Here is a 12,178-nt window from a genome sequence, read left to right as displayed (position 1 = left end):
AACACGCTTGCCCTGGTTTTCCTCTCCGAAGGCATTTGTCGCCGGCTGCCGTGGGATTCCTCTCCGCCGCTTTTCTCAGCGCCGAACGGCCGCGGGCGAATGCTCAGCCGAGTGGAGGAAACAAATGAGCCCACCCTCCGCTCCCAGCTGCGTCCCACGGAGCTGGAGCACGGCCACCCCCGGCACACAGGGGGTTCTTCGGCCGCTGAGGTCCCTGAGCAGGGTTTTGGGGCAGAGTGCCTTGTGAGAGACGTGTCCCATGGCATGTAGCTGTCCCCTCCTTGCTTGCCTGTCTGCAGCTCAGTTAAACGTGATCCTGGCTGCCCTGAGGACCTTTGCCCAGGAACTTCTGCACCGGGAGCCACCTCCGTGCTACCCTCTCCGGGACAATCCCGCCTGGCACCAGCAGCCCTGCGGCATGGCCGGAGCAGCCCAGGCTGGTTGCTGCCTTGCCCTGCTCTGGCTGAGCCCAAACCCCAGGATCTCACATGCTCATGGCCCCCTGCAGCTCCTTCTGCTTCTCAGTCCATGAGCAGAAAACTTGGAGCCAGGGCAGAGCATATCCCCGGGGTTCCCTCCATCTTCCCCCCCTACTCGGGCCCCCAGCTCTAGGGTGCTGAGCAAGGTTCAGAGGCGGCTGGGGGAACAGGGCTGGTGTTATCATTTCCACTGCAAAGCGAGTTACCTGCCCTCTTCCAGGCCCGCTTTCCCGCGCAGTTTCAATCTGGGCATTTTATTTTACTTAGAACATCTCTCCACCCTCTTCGTCAGAGCAGCGCTGGGACCAACCGCAGCCTTCAAGGACCGGGCGAGGGTATGGGACGGATATTCCCCGAGAGGCCACCCGGGATGTGTGGCGCAGCGGAAACAGCTGGGAGCGTCCCGCCGATCCCCGGCCGTCGTCGGGGCTGTCTCCGAGACAGAGCCGATCCCCAGTGGGGGGAGTTCAGCGAGAATCGGGAGTTGCCGCGGTGGGCTCGGGTGGCACCAGGGAGAGAGGGGAGGAGACGGCGGGGGAGTGGCCCGGCATCACGGGGGAGCGATCGAAGCCCACCGGGAGCGGTGCGGGCCCTCCGCAGGCACCGCGAGCCGGCGGCGCCGCGCCCAGAGCGCCCCAGCGGGCCGAGAACACGCTTGGATCCCCGAGCCGCCTGTATTTGCATAACCGCACCTTTGAATTTGCATAGACACGCCCCGCCACTGTCCTTATTTGGCGGGCATCAGCCCATCCCGCTCTCCGATTGGCGGCCGCCGGGCCCGCGCCCCGCCCCCCTATATAAACCGTGCCGCGGGCTCGTTGCCACGCAGTGCGCCCAGTGCGGGTGGCGGGACGGGCCTGCCGCTGCTCCCGCCGCTTCCCCCGCCATGAGCAGCGGCGCGGGCCCCGCCGCCCGGCTGTGCCGCCTGGAGCGCGGCCCGGATGGCTACGGCTTCCACCTGCACGGCGAGAAGGGCAAGCCGGGCCAGTTCATCCGTCTGGTGGAGGCGGGCTCGCCGGCCGAGCGGTCGGGGCTGCGCGCTGGGGACCGGCTGCTGGAGGTGGACGGCGAGAACGTGGAGCGGGAGAGCCATCAGCAGGTGGTGGAGCGGATCCGCGCCGCCGCCGGCGCCGTCAGCCTCCTCGTCGTAGACTCGACGGCCGAGGATCAGCTGCCGAAGCGGGGCGGGGCGGGTGCCGAGTCGCCGGTGGTCGGCGGACAGGCGGCTCCGATGCCGGTGGAGCCCGCGGCGCGGGAGCCCAGCGGTGGCGACCAGCGGGTAAATGAGCGGCCGGGGGACTGGGGCTCGGAAGTTTTCGGGGCAGAGGGTGTTGTCCGAGGAGGCGGGGTTGCGACCGGCCGCGGTCGTCGCCTTCCAGGCGAGCGAGCGGGAGCCGCGGCCGCCGCGTCTGCCCTGGGCGTAGTGTGTGGTTTCGGTCTCGATTCTTTCTTTTTTTACTTTGCTTTAAACGCGCCTCCCCAGAAGCCCCGGGCCCTGCCGCGCCCGACTGCTTTGCCTTTTTTATTTTAAATAATTTTTTTTCCTCCTTCATGGTCCTGTCTCCCGGCCGTGTCAGTGCCGGGCGGGGGCAGCCGGGCGCATCGGGCTGCTTGGACCCACAACTGAACCCGTGGAGTCCTGTGCTGCGGGGCCGCTGAAACGGGGCGAGAAAAGCAACAGGGGGAGCTTTGACGTGCAGCTGAGCCCAGAACTGGGCTGAGGGTGGCTGGCACTAACCCACCCCAAAATACAACAAAAAACCCATGGCAGAGGGTGTTTTTTGGGGCTGAGACTGCAGGTATTGGTGGTAGTCACTCCTGCTTTCAGTGTGTTCCGTCTCTGCTGTGGAGTGGAGTGGAGATAGCAAAGCTCTTCCCGGGCTGGGGGCTTGATGCTGACAGTCAGTCCCCAGATGCTTCCTAACTCAGGAATGTCGGCTTTAAGCACGCGTGGGAGTGAGCAGTTGCACAAACAAAGTGATGTAGAAAGGTGAGGAATTGAGAAACAGCTGACCTTTCATGCCCCAAGCGGTTCCTAAGAGACGCTCGGGGTTCTGGGAGATAATACTGCTTTTTATTTACCCAGCAAAGACGTGTTTGTTGTTACAACAGACATGTGGATGGCTCCCTGGGCAGCAGCCTCTTGAGTCCCCAGTGTGAGGAACCTTCAGGGGAAATCTTATGACCTGTTCCCAGAGAGGTTGGTCCAGTGGAGCCTTCCCAGTGTTGGCGCTGAGCCCCAGGAAGCCCTTGGTGCCTCATTGAGCTGCTGTCACACAGGGTTTTGCTGAGGATTAGGTGTTTTGAGCTGTATCTCCTGTTGGACTTTAACCTTGTGCTTGTTCCCCTGGTTGGGCTGATCCACTGCAGGCACAGCTCTCATCTTTGCCTGGCTAAAACATCACTCCAGCACCTCTGTGATGGGCTTATTTGGGTAGGAACAGCCATGTTCTATCCCTGTTCTGTCTGTCTTGCTCGCTGTCCCCTGTATCATCCCACGTCCCTCACGTGCGGTCCTGTGCTGGACTCCAGTGCTGCCCCATGCAGGGAGAACGTGCCTACTGTCCCATATGTCACGGTGCCAGGGCTCCCTCGGTGCTAGCGAGACTGTGCTCTGCTTTCTGCTCCCAGACCTCTCCATGGGCTGGGAAAAATTAAAGGGATGTTCTTAATGCAGCTCAGGTGAGTCCCCTGCCAGGCTTTGGGGCTAAGGACATGCGGTCCCCAAAGAGGATGGAGCCCTCTCATGCTGTGGGACTGCTGCCTGCTTGCTGTGTTGGCCGGAGTGATGGAAAGTGTGGAGATGCCCCACAAGATTTTGGGAGACAGCTCCAGCTGGAGATACCTCATGGGCTTTGGGGGACAGTCTTGGCTGAAGATTCCCCACAGTCCTGGGGAGCAGGCTCGGGGCACAGCTCATGCACAGTTACTACTGGCGGTTTCTCTGCTAGTGGTTTCTCTCCTCACTAGATCAGGAAGCAGGTGACATGGGGTGACATTGCCACAAGGCCTCAGACGGTTTCTCAACAGGTAGCAGCAGGAAATCTTGCGGCTGGGGGCAGGGCCCAGTGGAAAAGTGGGTTTAAAGACATCGCCCAGGCCAGGCACCCACCCAGCAGGGTGGGAAGATGCTGGGCGGGATGCTGAGCCAAGCCAGAGCAGGCAGTAAGGGATTTCTCTCCAGCGTGGCAGGAACACACTGGTGGCCTGTTCCTGGCCACTAGCAGGCAACCGGTGCTGGCTGCTCCATCCCCCCACAGCTCCATCCTATCACTGTGGGTTGGTAGGATTCCCTGTGATCACAGGGGAAGCAGGAGATTTGCACATGTCAGAGTTCTGTTTGCTTTATTGGGCTGGACTTGCCTTTATTTGTTTAACAAGCCTGGAGACGCTCAAGAGTTGGGAGAGCTGCTTGTGGTGAGCAATGTTTAGTGTCCCCCAACTTCCAACAGAATCCATTCTCTCTCCAAACTGTACTGGGTCCTGCATGACTGGGACTGCCAGGGGGCTCGGACCCCCACAGATCACTGAGGAAGTTGTGAGAGACTCGTCATGGGCTCCTTTTTCATTCCTATCAAACCTTGAGTGTGCAAATCCCCTGATGCTGTGGTTTTGAGCCTCCCTGGGAAGCTGATCCCCACACCCCTGTCTGCGGTGCTGAACCAGTGCGGTGACAGTTTCACGCGCCTCAGGTCAGCCCCATTTCCTGGGGCCCTGTGCCGTGGGGGTGTCCCCCCACTAAGAGCTGTGACAGTTTGTCTGCCTCCATCTTTATTTCCGGAGGCTTCAGCTGCTTGGGAGTGTCTTGAGAAAGTTTCATACAAACTGCACAGTGTTCCTAGGGCAGCACTGGGTGCTGCCAGCACCGGGCCCTGGTACCAGGGCAAGGCATTTGCTACCAGCCCCGGGCTTCCCTCTTGCAAATTTAGTGTTAAATTAGAGCCCTCCCTGCCAGCAAGGCTCTTCCCTCCTTGTAAAACCTGGGAGAGCCTCCCAGGGCTGGGTTTCAGAGTGTAACAGGGAGCAGTTCCCCCCTTGCACTGGGGTAGCTGGAGTTTAATTAGGAAATGAATTAAATTTCCTCTCAAGGCAGCTGCATGAAAAGCAGCTCCAGTCAAACAGGACGTGACAGGGATGCTGCAAGGAGGCTGCTTTGCATCCCCTTTGTATGAAGCCCGAATGTGTGTGCCAGATTTTGGGACCCGTGTGAATTTGCTGGCTCAGGCATCCTCAGAGCTCTTGTGTTTCTCTTTGAGTAACTGGGAATGTTGCTGCCGCCAGCAGGCTTGATGCTGCTTGTAGGGCTGCAGGGAATTTCCTGGGACTTGAGGCTTCAAAAGCTGTCCTGAAATTGCTATTGAGGCTGGGAAATGAGGAGTGAGTCCTGACATGCTGGACAGCTGAGGTCCCCACAATCCTGGGATTGCTGGTCCTGCCAGGTGGCTGAAGGTGCTGCAGAGGGAGAAGCATCTGGGTGTGCCCCAAATCCTGTTTCAGGGTAGGAACGGCAGGAACAACGATGCTGCAGAAGTCCTCATCCCAAGTGGGCATCTCTGCAGACAGAGACCTCTCTGTTTTCCCTGGGTGTAGAGGAGAGGGGTGGCATGGGATACCTCTGCAGGGGGCTGATTCCAGCTTCCCCCGCTGCCCTCCCTGACAGAGGTTGTAATTGCTTGTAACAAGGCTCTCCTAGCTAATCCCAGCGTGGCAGGAGAGCTGCTGGCCTTGCAGGACAGGATGCAGCAGCTTAGAGAAATTAGGGGCATTTCCACTGCCCAGCTCCCAGCTCCATAGCCACAGGTCTTCTTCTCTGGGTCTTGGCCACAAACACTCTTGCCTCACGTTGCTCAGTGTTGGGGAAGATGAAATAGGAAAACCTTATAAATATGATTGCCTGGCAAAAGATTTGGAAAATCCAGACATTGAGATGAGAACTAGATTTGAAATAGCAAACCTTGACTACTGAATAACTAGAAAACAATAGTATAGCCAGGTTGAAAGCAATCCCCCTTCTGATTAAACAACGCCCTTTACCTGCAGATAGGTCCAAAGGTCAGATGGAATGCTCTGTCTCACCCCCAATGTCTGGTTCATCCCACACCTGTGACCCTCCCCTGAAGTATCAGGTATCTGTGACCCCATTGGCACAAGTCCTGTTCCAGCCCACCTTGAAGCCCCCTGATAAGGTGTGCCCGAGAGACCGGACGCTCTCTTGGACCTTCCCCTGGGACCCTCACCTGGAACCCTCGCTCCCTCTCTTTCCTTCTCCCTCTCTCCCTGGGCCTGCCACGAGTTGCGCCTGGCAACTCCAAGCAGGGCCTTTTCCCCTTTTTAATAAACCACATTTTCTAAGACCTGAATTCAGAGATCTCTCATCCATCCAAACCGTCCTGGAGACCCGCGCTCGCTACAGCTCAGCCCTAAGGGGACTTTGGGGCTGAAAGGATGCCCTGCCATGGGGTGCTCACCCCGTGGATGGGCAGGATACAGCTGCTGGGGGATCAGATGCATTTGTTTTCCTCTCTGGATGGCAGAATGGTGACTGCCCGCGGGGTTTCTGTGACTTGGGGAGGGCACAGGCAGCCTGGCATGCTGGGCTGGAGGAGCTGCCAGCCCCTGGTGAGGGGATGCTGGGGGGCCATGTCACGGCTTGGCCAGGCTGCCCTCACGGCGAGTGCTGCTGCCTTTGCCGGATCAGTGCCTCCCTCACCGCCTTGACCTGTCCCTGTGTCCTGAGACATCTGTCCACCCTGCAGGGCTTCCCATCCCCCCAAAAAATTCATGGCACCAACATCTCAGGAAGCCCGGGCTGCCAGGGCTTTGTTGGGATGGGTGGGAGCAAAGCTCTCCCTCCTCCTCCTCACCTGGGAGCGCTGCCAGCACCACTTGCTCCCTCGGGCTTTGTCCTGAGCTATCGGCGTGGAGCAGCCCCACAGTGCTGCCAAGGGCACCGGCAGCCTGGGTGCTCCAGAGCCTGAACCCCTTGCTCAGGGTTGAGCTAGGGCAGGGATCTGGGGAGGTGCTGCCTTCATCCAAGCTCCAGCAGCTCCTGCCTTTTGTCGTTATTTTGGGTATTGTCTGTCCCCACCATTGCTTGGGATTTCTGCCTGGGTGGAGGATGCTGTCACACCCTGTGAACCTGCTGCCACCTGGGAACAGGGTGGGGACAAGAGGGCAGAAGGGGCAAAGTCGAGGGGGTCACAATCCACCACCCAGCCAGGGAATCCACAGCTGGGCTGTTGCACTGGGCATGTGCAGCTGAGACACGTGGAGACCGAGTCCTGCATGCCAGTGCTGAGGAGGCATCTCGGGATCACCTTCACTCCCGGCAGATGTGCTGGGTGCTGCCTGCACCTCCCTTCCCAGGGCGTTGTCAAGTGGTGCTGGGGTGGTGGCTGGCCTTGACCATGAAGGAAGGTGTTGTGCAAGAGGATGGGGCTTTATTGGGGCTTTATTGCAGCATTATTTACAATTGTAAATGTGTCACCCCAGCCCGTATGGGACCCTGTGCCACACCAGTGTGTCAGATATGGGATGTCAGCACCCCAGTACCCAGTTTTCTGTGCAGTGGGCAAAGGTAATTTTGTGGCAAGATGCAAGAGTGCTGTGCAGGGGGTAAATAGCACCCTGGTGCAGGTGTGGGAGGGCAAATTCCTGCAGTGTCTGTCCTCAGTGATGCTATGGGTACCAACAGAGAAAAAATGATCTTGGATGAAAGATTAAATATTAGCCCTGTTGGTGAGGAATATTCCAGCAGTTTGAGTGAGGCTTAGCTGCTGGGAGAGCCCCACCAATGCCCAGGATCTCCTGGTCAAGGTGGGATCAAACCATTTTATATATAAATTGTGAAAGTGGTATTGGGTGCTAGGGTCAGAGCAGTTCTGACAGTGTGACATGCAGGTGTCTGGTTTGTGTCACCTGGTTCCTCTGATGCTTCCTGGACATCCCACTCCCCCTGGGTGAGTAAAGGCAGTTCCTGTGTGCCAGGCTCCCGGGGATGCTCCTGCTTCTTCCTGCTGCTCACTGTGTGGGGAGTTTAGAGGGCACCAAGGGGGCCAAGTGAGTGGCTGTGACTGCCCCAGCGGGGTTCCCTGGCTCCAGGTGGTGGTGGGTCCACAGGTCAAGGTGAAACGAGGTGCAGATGAGGTGGGTGTTGCCTCCTGGAGAGGTGAACGTCCCAGTCGCCCCGCCCCAGTGGAGCTGGTTTCTGTTTTGCAATCCTGGAAGGTCATGCTGGGGCATGGAGGTGCCTCAGCATTAGAGCTGTTCCATCTGGGTTTCAGCTGCCTGCCCGAGCCTTGTGTGCCCTTCCCTGCTGACAGTGGCTGTGGGGTGCTCTGGGGTGGGGGATCTCCCTGAGCCCATGGCTGGGTTTGCCATGGAGAGGGGCAGTGGGCAGGGGGGTGATGGAGGGGACCAGTGCCAGACCTCTCCGGTAGCCAAAGCTTCCTGAGTGGGATGGGGTGGAGTGGGGATGCTTCCCAGTCACCTGGGCTGTGTTTCCTCCTCCACCTTCATGGCAGTTGCAGTCCTGATCCCAAAAGGAAGAGTGTGGTCTGGGACCACACGCATAATAAGAAGTTTCTTCAATGTTTCACTGCAATTAGCGAGCCCTACACCTAATGAATTAATTAGAGCCCAGGATCATAGGGTGTTTGGCACCCTGTAGCCTATCTTGGGATGTCAGTGCCCACAGATGGCCACCTGAGAATGATGTCCCTGCTACTGCAGCAGCTGTCTGGGGTTCCTGGTGCTGTCCTTGGGTGTTGGGGGGTCCGGGAGCAGTTCACCCACAGATTGTTCCCACTGCAGGAGGAGCTAAGACCTCGGCTGTGCCACATGAAGAAGGGCCCTGATGGCTACGGCTTCAACCTGCACAGCGACAAGAGTCGCCCAGGGCAGTACGTGCGCGCCGTCGACCCCGGCTCGCCGGCTGAGGCAGCAGGGCTGGCCCCCCAGGACCGCATCATCGAGGTGTGCTGGGTGAGGGGAGGTCTGAGGGGCTTCTCTGAAAAGCTTGGCACTCCCTCGCCTCCTGGTGCCTGGGAGACAGCTGCCCTTGGCCAGGAAGGTGTGCAGTGTCCCTGGTGCCGCCGGTGACTCACGGCACAGCCGCCCGACCTGCACCAGCCTGCCGGTCCCCACCCACGGGTGCAGCACTGTGGAGGGCTGGGACTGAGCATTAATTAGCTGTCTGGGGGTTAATTAGCAGTAGCACTGTCCTGCTGTCCCTGGGGATCCCCTGGGGTGGCACAGGCTGGGGACAAGGTGCACAGTGGTCACAAGTCCTGCTGTCAGGTGTGACCAGGGTGGGGATAAGCTCAGGTTTGTGCCACACGGGATGATGATCCAGGAGAACAAGGACCGGCTGAGCCCCGGCCCTGCTGCTCTCCAGGGTGTGGGGCTGCTGCCTCTTCTGGGGTGAAGCTTGTGGGGTTTCTGGAGACCATGGCATGGAACAAGGGTTTTGTGCCAGCCCTGGGTCCATGTGCTGCTGGGAGCTCCCCGCCAGCTTTGCCCATTCGATCCCATGCCAATCACTCAGAGAAAAATCTGCTTTTAATGAGGTTTTTCTGGCTTCACTGCTAATCCCTACGAGGCTGCGAATGCCTGCATGGGCTATGGGGTGGCTGTGCTGGGATTATGACTGGTACCAAGGCTGGTACCTGACCCCTCCATGGTGCTTCTGAGGGATGGATGTCCCCCAGCTCCAGTGGTGATGTGGTGCCTGCAGGTGAATGGTGTGTGCATGGAGGGCAAGCAGCACAGCGACGTGGTGGCAGCCATCAAGGCGAATGGTGACGAGACCAGACTGCTGGTGGTGGACATCCTCACAGATGAGTTCTTCAAGAAGTGCAAGGTGGTGCCCTCGGAGCAGCACCTAACAGGTGGGCTGGGGACTGTGCTGCTGGGAGGGGTTTGTGCCACCTCTGCTGGCTCTGTGTCACCTTCTCACTAAACCTAAGGGTGCTGAGCCCTGGGAGGTGGTCTTATCACCCTGCGGCCAAGCAGAGTCACCTGGCTTTGGCGTCTCCCTGCTTGGCCGAGGGCCCCGTGCCGGGCTGGTGGGGCTAAGGTGGGCAGGTTTATGGCCCTGGGTTGCACTTTGGCAGGGTTTATGGCTTGGGGAGCAAACAGGCATTAGCTGCCCTTTGCTCTCCTCTGCTGTCACAGTGGTCCTCAGGAGGATGGGGAAGGGGTCTCACTGAGCTCCCCATCAAGGCTGCCATCATGGGGATGTGTCTGGCAGCAATCCCCTGTGCCACGGGGCTGGCTGCCGTGGGTGGTTAAAAAATTCAGGACCTGGCCAGACGCTGGGCAGTGTTGTGTGAGCATTTTCCATGTACAGCCTTGGCTTGCCCTCCACTGGCAAGGGGACAAAGCAAACACATCCTCACCCGGTGCTCATGTCCTTATCCCACAGGTCCCTTGCCGGAACCAGTAGCCAATGGTGATATAGGGAAGGTAAGAGCCTTGTCTTGATTTTAATTCCATCTATGCCCATCTCTAGTCAGGCACCCTCCTGTTCATGGTCCCCTCTGCCCATGGGTGGGTGATGCCACCAGATACCACAGTCGTCTCAGGCTGCCACACAAGAGCTGGTGCCACTGGGAAGGGAAGTGGTGTCCTCCAGGAAGGGGGATGCTTGTGGTGCTGAGTGTCTTGGAGGTGGCTGTTTTCCTGCTCTCTTTTTGCCTTCTGATGCTCCAGGGCTGGGAGCCCTCGTGCTGCAGTAGGGAAGTAGCACCCAGCCCTGCAGCCACCCTCCTCCTCCTGCTCCTGCTAAAGCCTGGGCAATCAGGCCTCGGTTTAATCCTTCCCCGCCCTGATGGGCAGCGCTAGAGGTATTTATGTGCCTGAGCTTGCAGGGGATTACGTGGGGGAAGGACGGATTTCATGGCCCCCTGGGTGGGACTTGCAACTCTGGAGGCTGTTCTCAAGCCCCAGGGCTGGAGCTCACTCTCCCTCCCTGCTCCCCTCAGGAAAATGGTGGAGAGCCGCGGTCCCACTCGGTGTCCGAGAGCGCGTCCAGCCCCGCACCGCTGGCCGTGTCCCCCAGCTCCAGCGAGACCCACAGCGAGGTAGGGCTGGGAATGCTGGGGGGAGGCGGTGGCTGGAAAGCAGGATCTGGGCTGAGCCCCCACCATGGGGCTGTCCAGAGGACACAGAGTGGGGCTGACACGGCCTCTCATCCCCAACCTCACACACAGGAGGGTGACAAACGCCATTCAGCATCTGGCTCCCTCCTGGACCTCGACATCCCGCTGGCCGTGGCCAAGGAGCGGGCGCACCAGAAGCGCACTAGCAAGAGGGCACCCCAGATGGACTGGAGCAAGAAAAATGAACTGTTCAGCAACCTGTGAAGGCCCTACCTTCACAGGCAGGCTGGGGGTCTTCTAGCCCCCCCTCCCAGCCCCATACCCACCTCTCCTGCACTCCTCTCCTCCCTGCCATGGGCTCCTGGTAGAGATGTGGGGCTGCTCCCTACCACCCTGACCCAGGTGCTGGGCTTTGGTGGCCACTGAGCATCCCTGCACAGGGGTTCTGGGCCGGGGGTGCTGGGGGTGCCCCCTCCTGAAAGCTCATCCCCAGGGTGCTCCTCCAGGCCTGCCTTGAAGCCCTGCACACCCTGGTAGGCACAAGCAGGGGTTTGGGAGGGATCAAGGATTTGGGGTGGCCTGATGCCCAACACTCCTGGTCCCCACTGATCCCTGTTTTTTTCCCCACCCCAAACCTCATCTCCATTTGAGATACCCCCAAATTACCCTTTACCTGCAAAACCTGAGGCTTTTAGTGTCTTCTCCCAAACACCACCTGCCCAGCCACTGACCACAGCCAGGGTATTTGACCGTGGCCTGGCAAGCTCCGTCCACAATGACCCTGTCCCTTTGCCTCTTCAGCTGCAAGGAGGGGTATGGGTGCCCAGCATTGGGGAGTGCCCAGCACCCTACCCTGGGGCAAATTTTGGGAGAGGAGAGGGTGTCTGGAGCCAGCACAGCAAGCAATAATAGTCTCCTTTGCTCCTGCACACTTCTGGAGACAGAGCCAATCAGGGTTTGAATCCAACACTGTTTAATTTAAAATCTTCTCACAGACTTTTTGGTTTTTTTTTTTCTTTCTGAAATGTGTGTTTTCCCAATCACATCTATTTTTTTTTACCTGTATTTTGTGGAAATTCCTCCTGTGGATGTTTTGTTTCCATGTGCTGCAATCAGGTGTTGTTGTACGGTTCAGCTCAAGAGAAATTCTGTTTACTGGAATAAACCTTTCTGACTTCACAAGTCTGGTTTAAGGCTAAATCCTTCCAGAGCCTGGGTGGGTGGAGGGGCATGCAGAGGGCTTGCTGTGGCCCTTTGGGGCTTGGGGGACAAGCAGGTAACTGGGGGACACTGGGCCTGGTTTGGGTACCCCTCAGCAACTATGGGGACAGGTTGAGGGGGTTGGGGAGGCACCAGCTGGGGGTTAATGCCTCGGGCTGATTAATGAGCGTTAATCCCCTGGGGAGTGTGTGTGTGAATGTGTGTGGGGGGGGCAGGGTGGTGGTGGTGGGGGGGAGGGTGAGGGAGGTGATGCAAAGCTCTAATCTGGGTCTGCTGGCCAGGCTGGAGGGCAGCAGCTCTGTTTGGGGCAGCCCAAATGTGCCCCCAGCCCCTACGGGGGTTTTTGGGATGAGCCTGGGTTGCACAGGGGGAATCAGT

At 58.7% G+C, this 12,178-nt stretch overlaps 1 protein-coding gene across 1 annotated transcript; it reads left to right on the top strand.

Moving 5' to 3' along the window:
- Positions 1-1,296: 1,296 nt before the first annotated feature.
- Positions 1,297-11,761, top strand: NHERF1 (NHERF family PDZ scaffold protein 1). The gene is made up of 6 exons (XM_068209558.1): positions 1,297-1,758; positions 8,292-8,453; positions 9,214-9,367; positions 9,904-9,944; positions 10,463-10,561; positions 10,691-11,761. The coding sequence occupies exons 1-6, from the start codon at positions 1,366-1,368 to the stop codon at positions 10,841-10,843; spliced, it is 1,002 nt and encodes a 333-aa protein (XP_068065659.1). The 5' UTR covers positions 1,297-1,365; the 3' UTR covers positions 10,844-11,761.
- The last annotated feature ends 417 nt before the right edge of the window (positions 11,762-12,178 follow it).

Source organism: Anomalospiza imberbis, chromosome 19, assembly GCF_031753505.1.
Source record: "Anomalospiza imberbis isolate Cuckoo-Finch-1a 21T00152 chromosome 19, ASM3175350v1, whole genome shotgun sequence".
Lineage (NCBI taxonomy): Eukaryota > Metazoa > Chordata > Aves > Passeriformes > Viduidae > Anomalospiza > Anomalospiza imberbis.
Note: the sequence above shows the minus strand (reverse complement) of the source record. Positions and strands in the feature narration are given on the sequence as shown.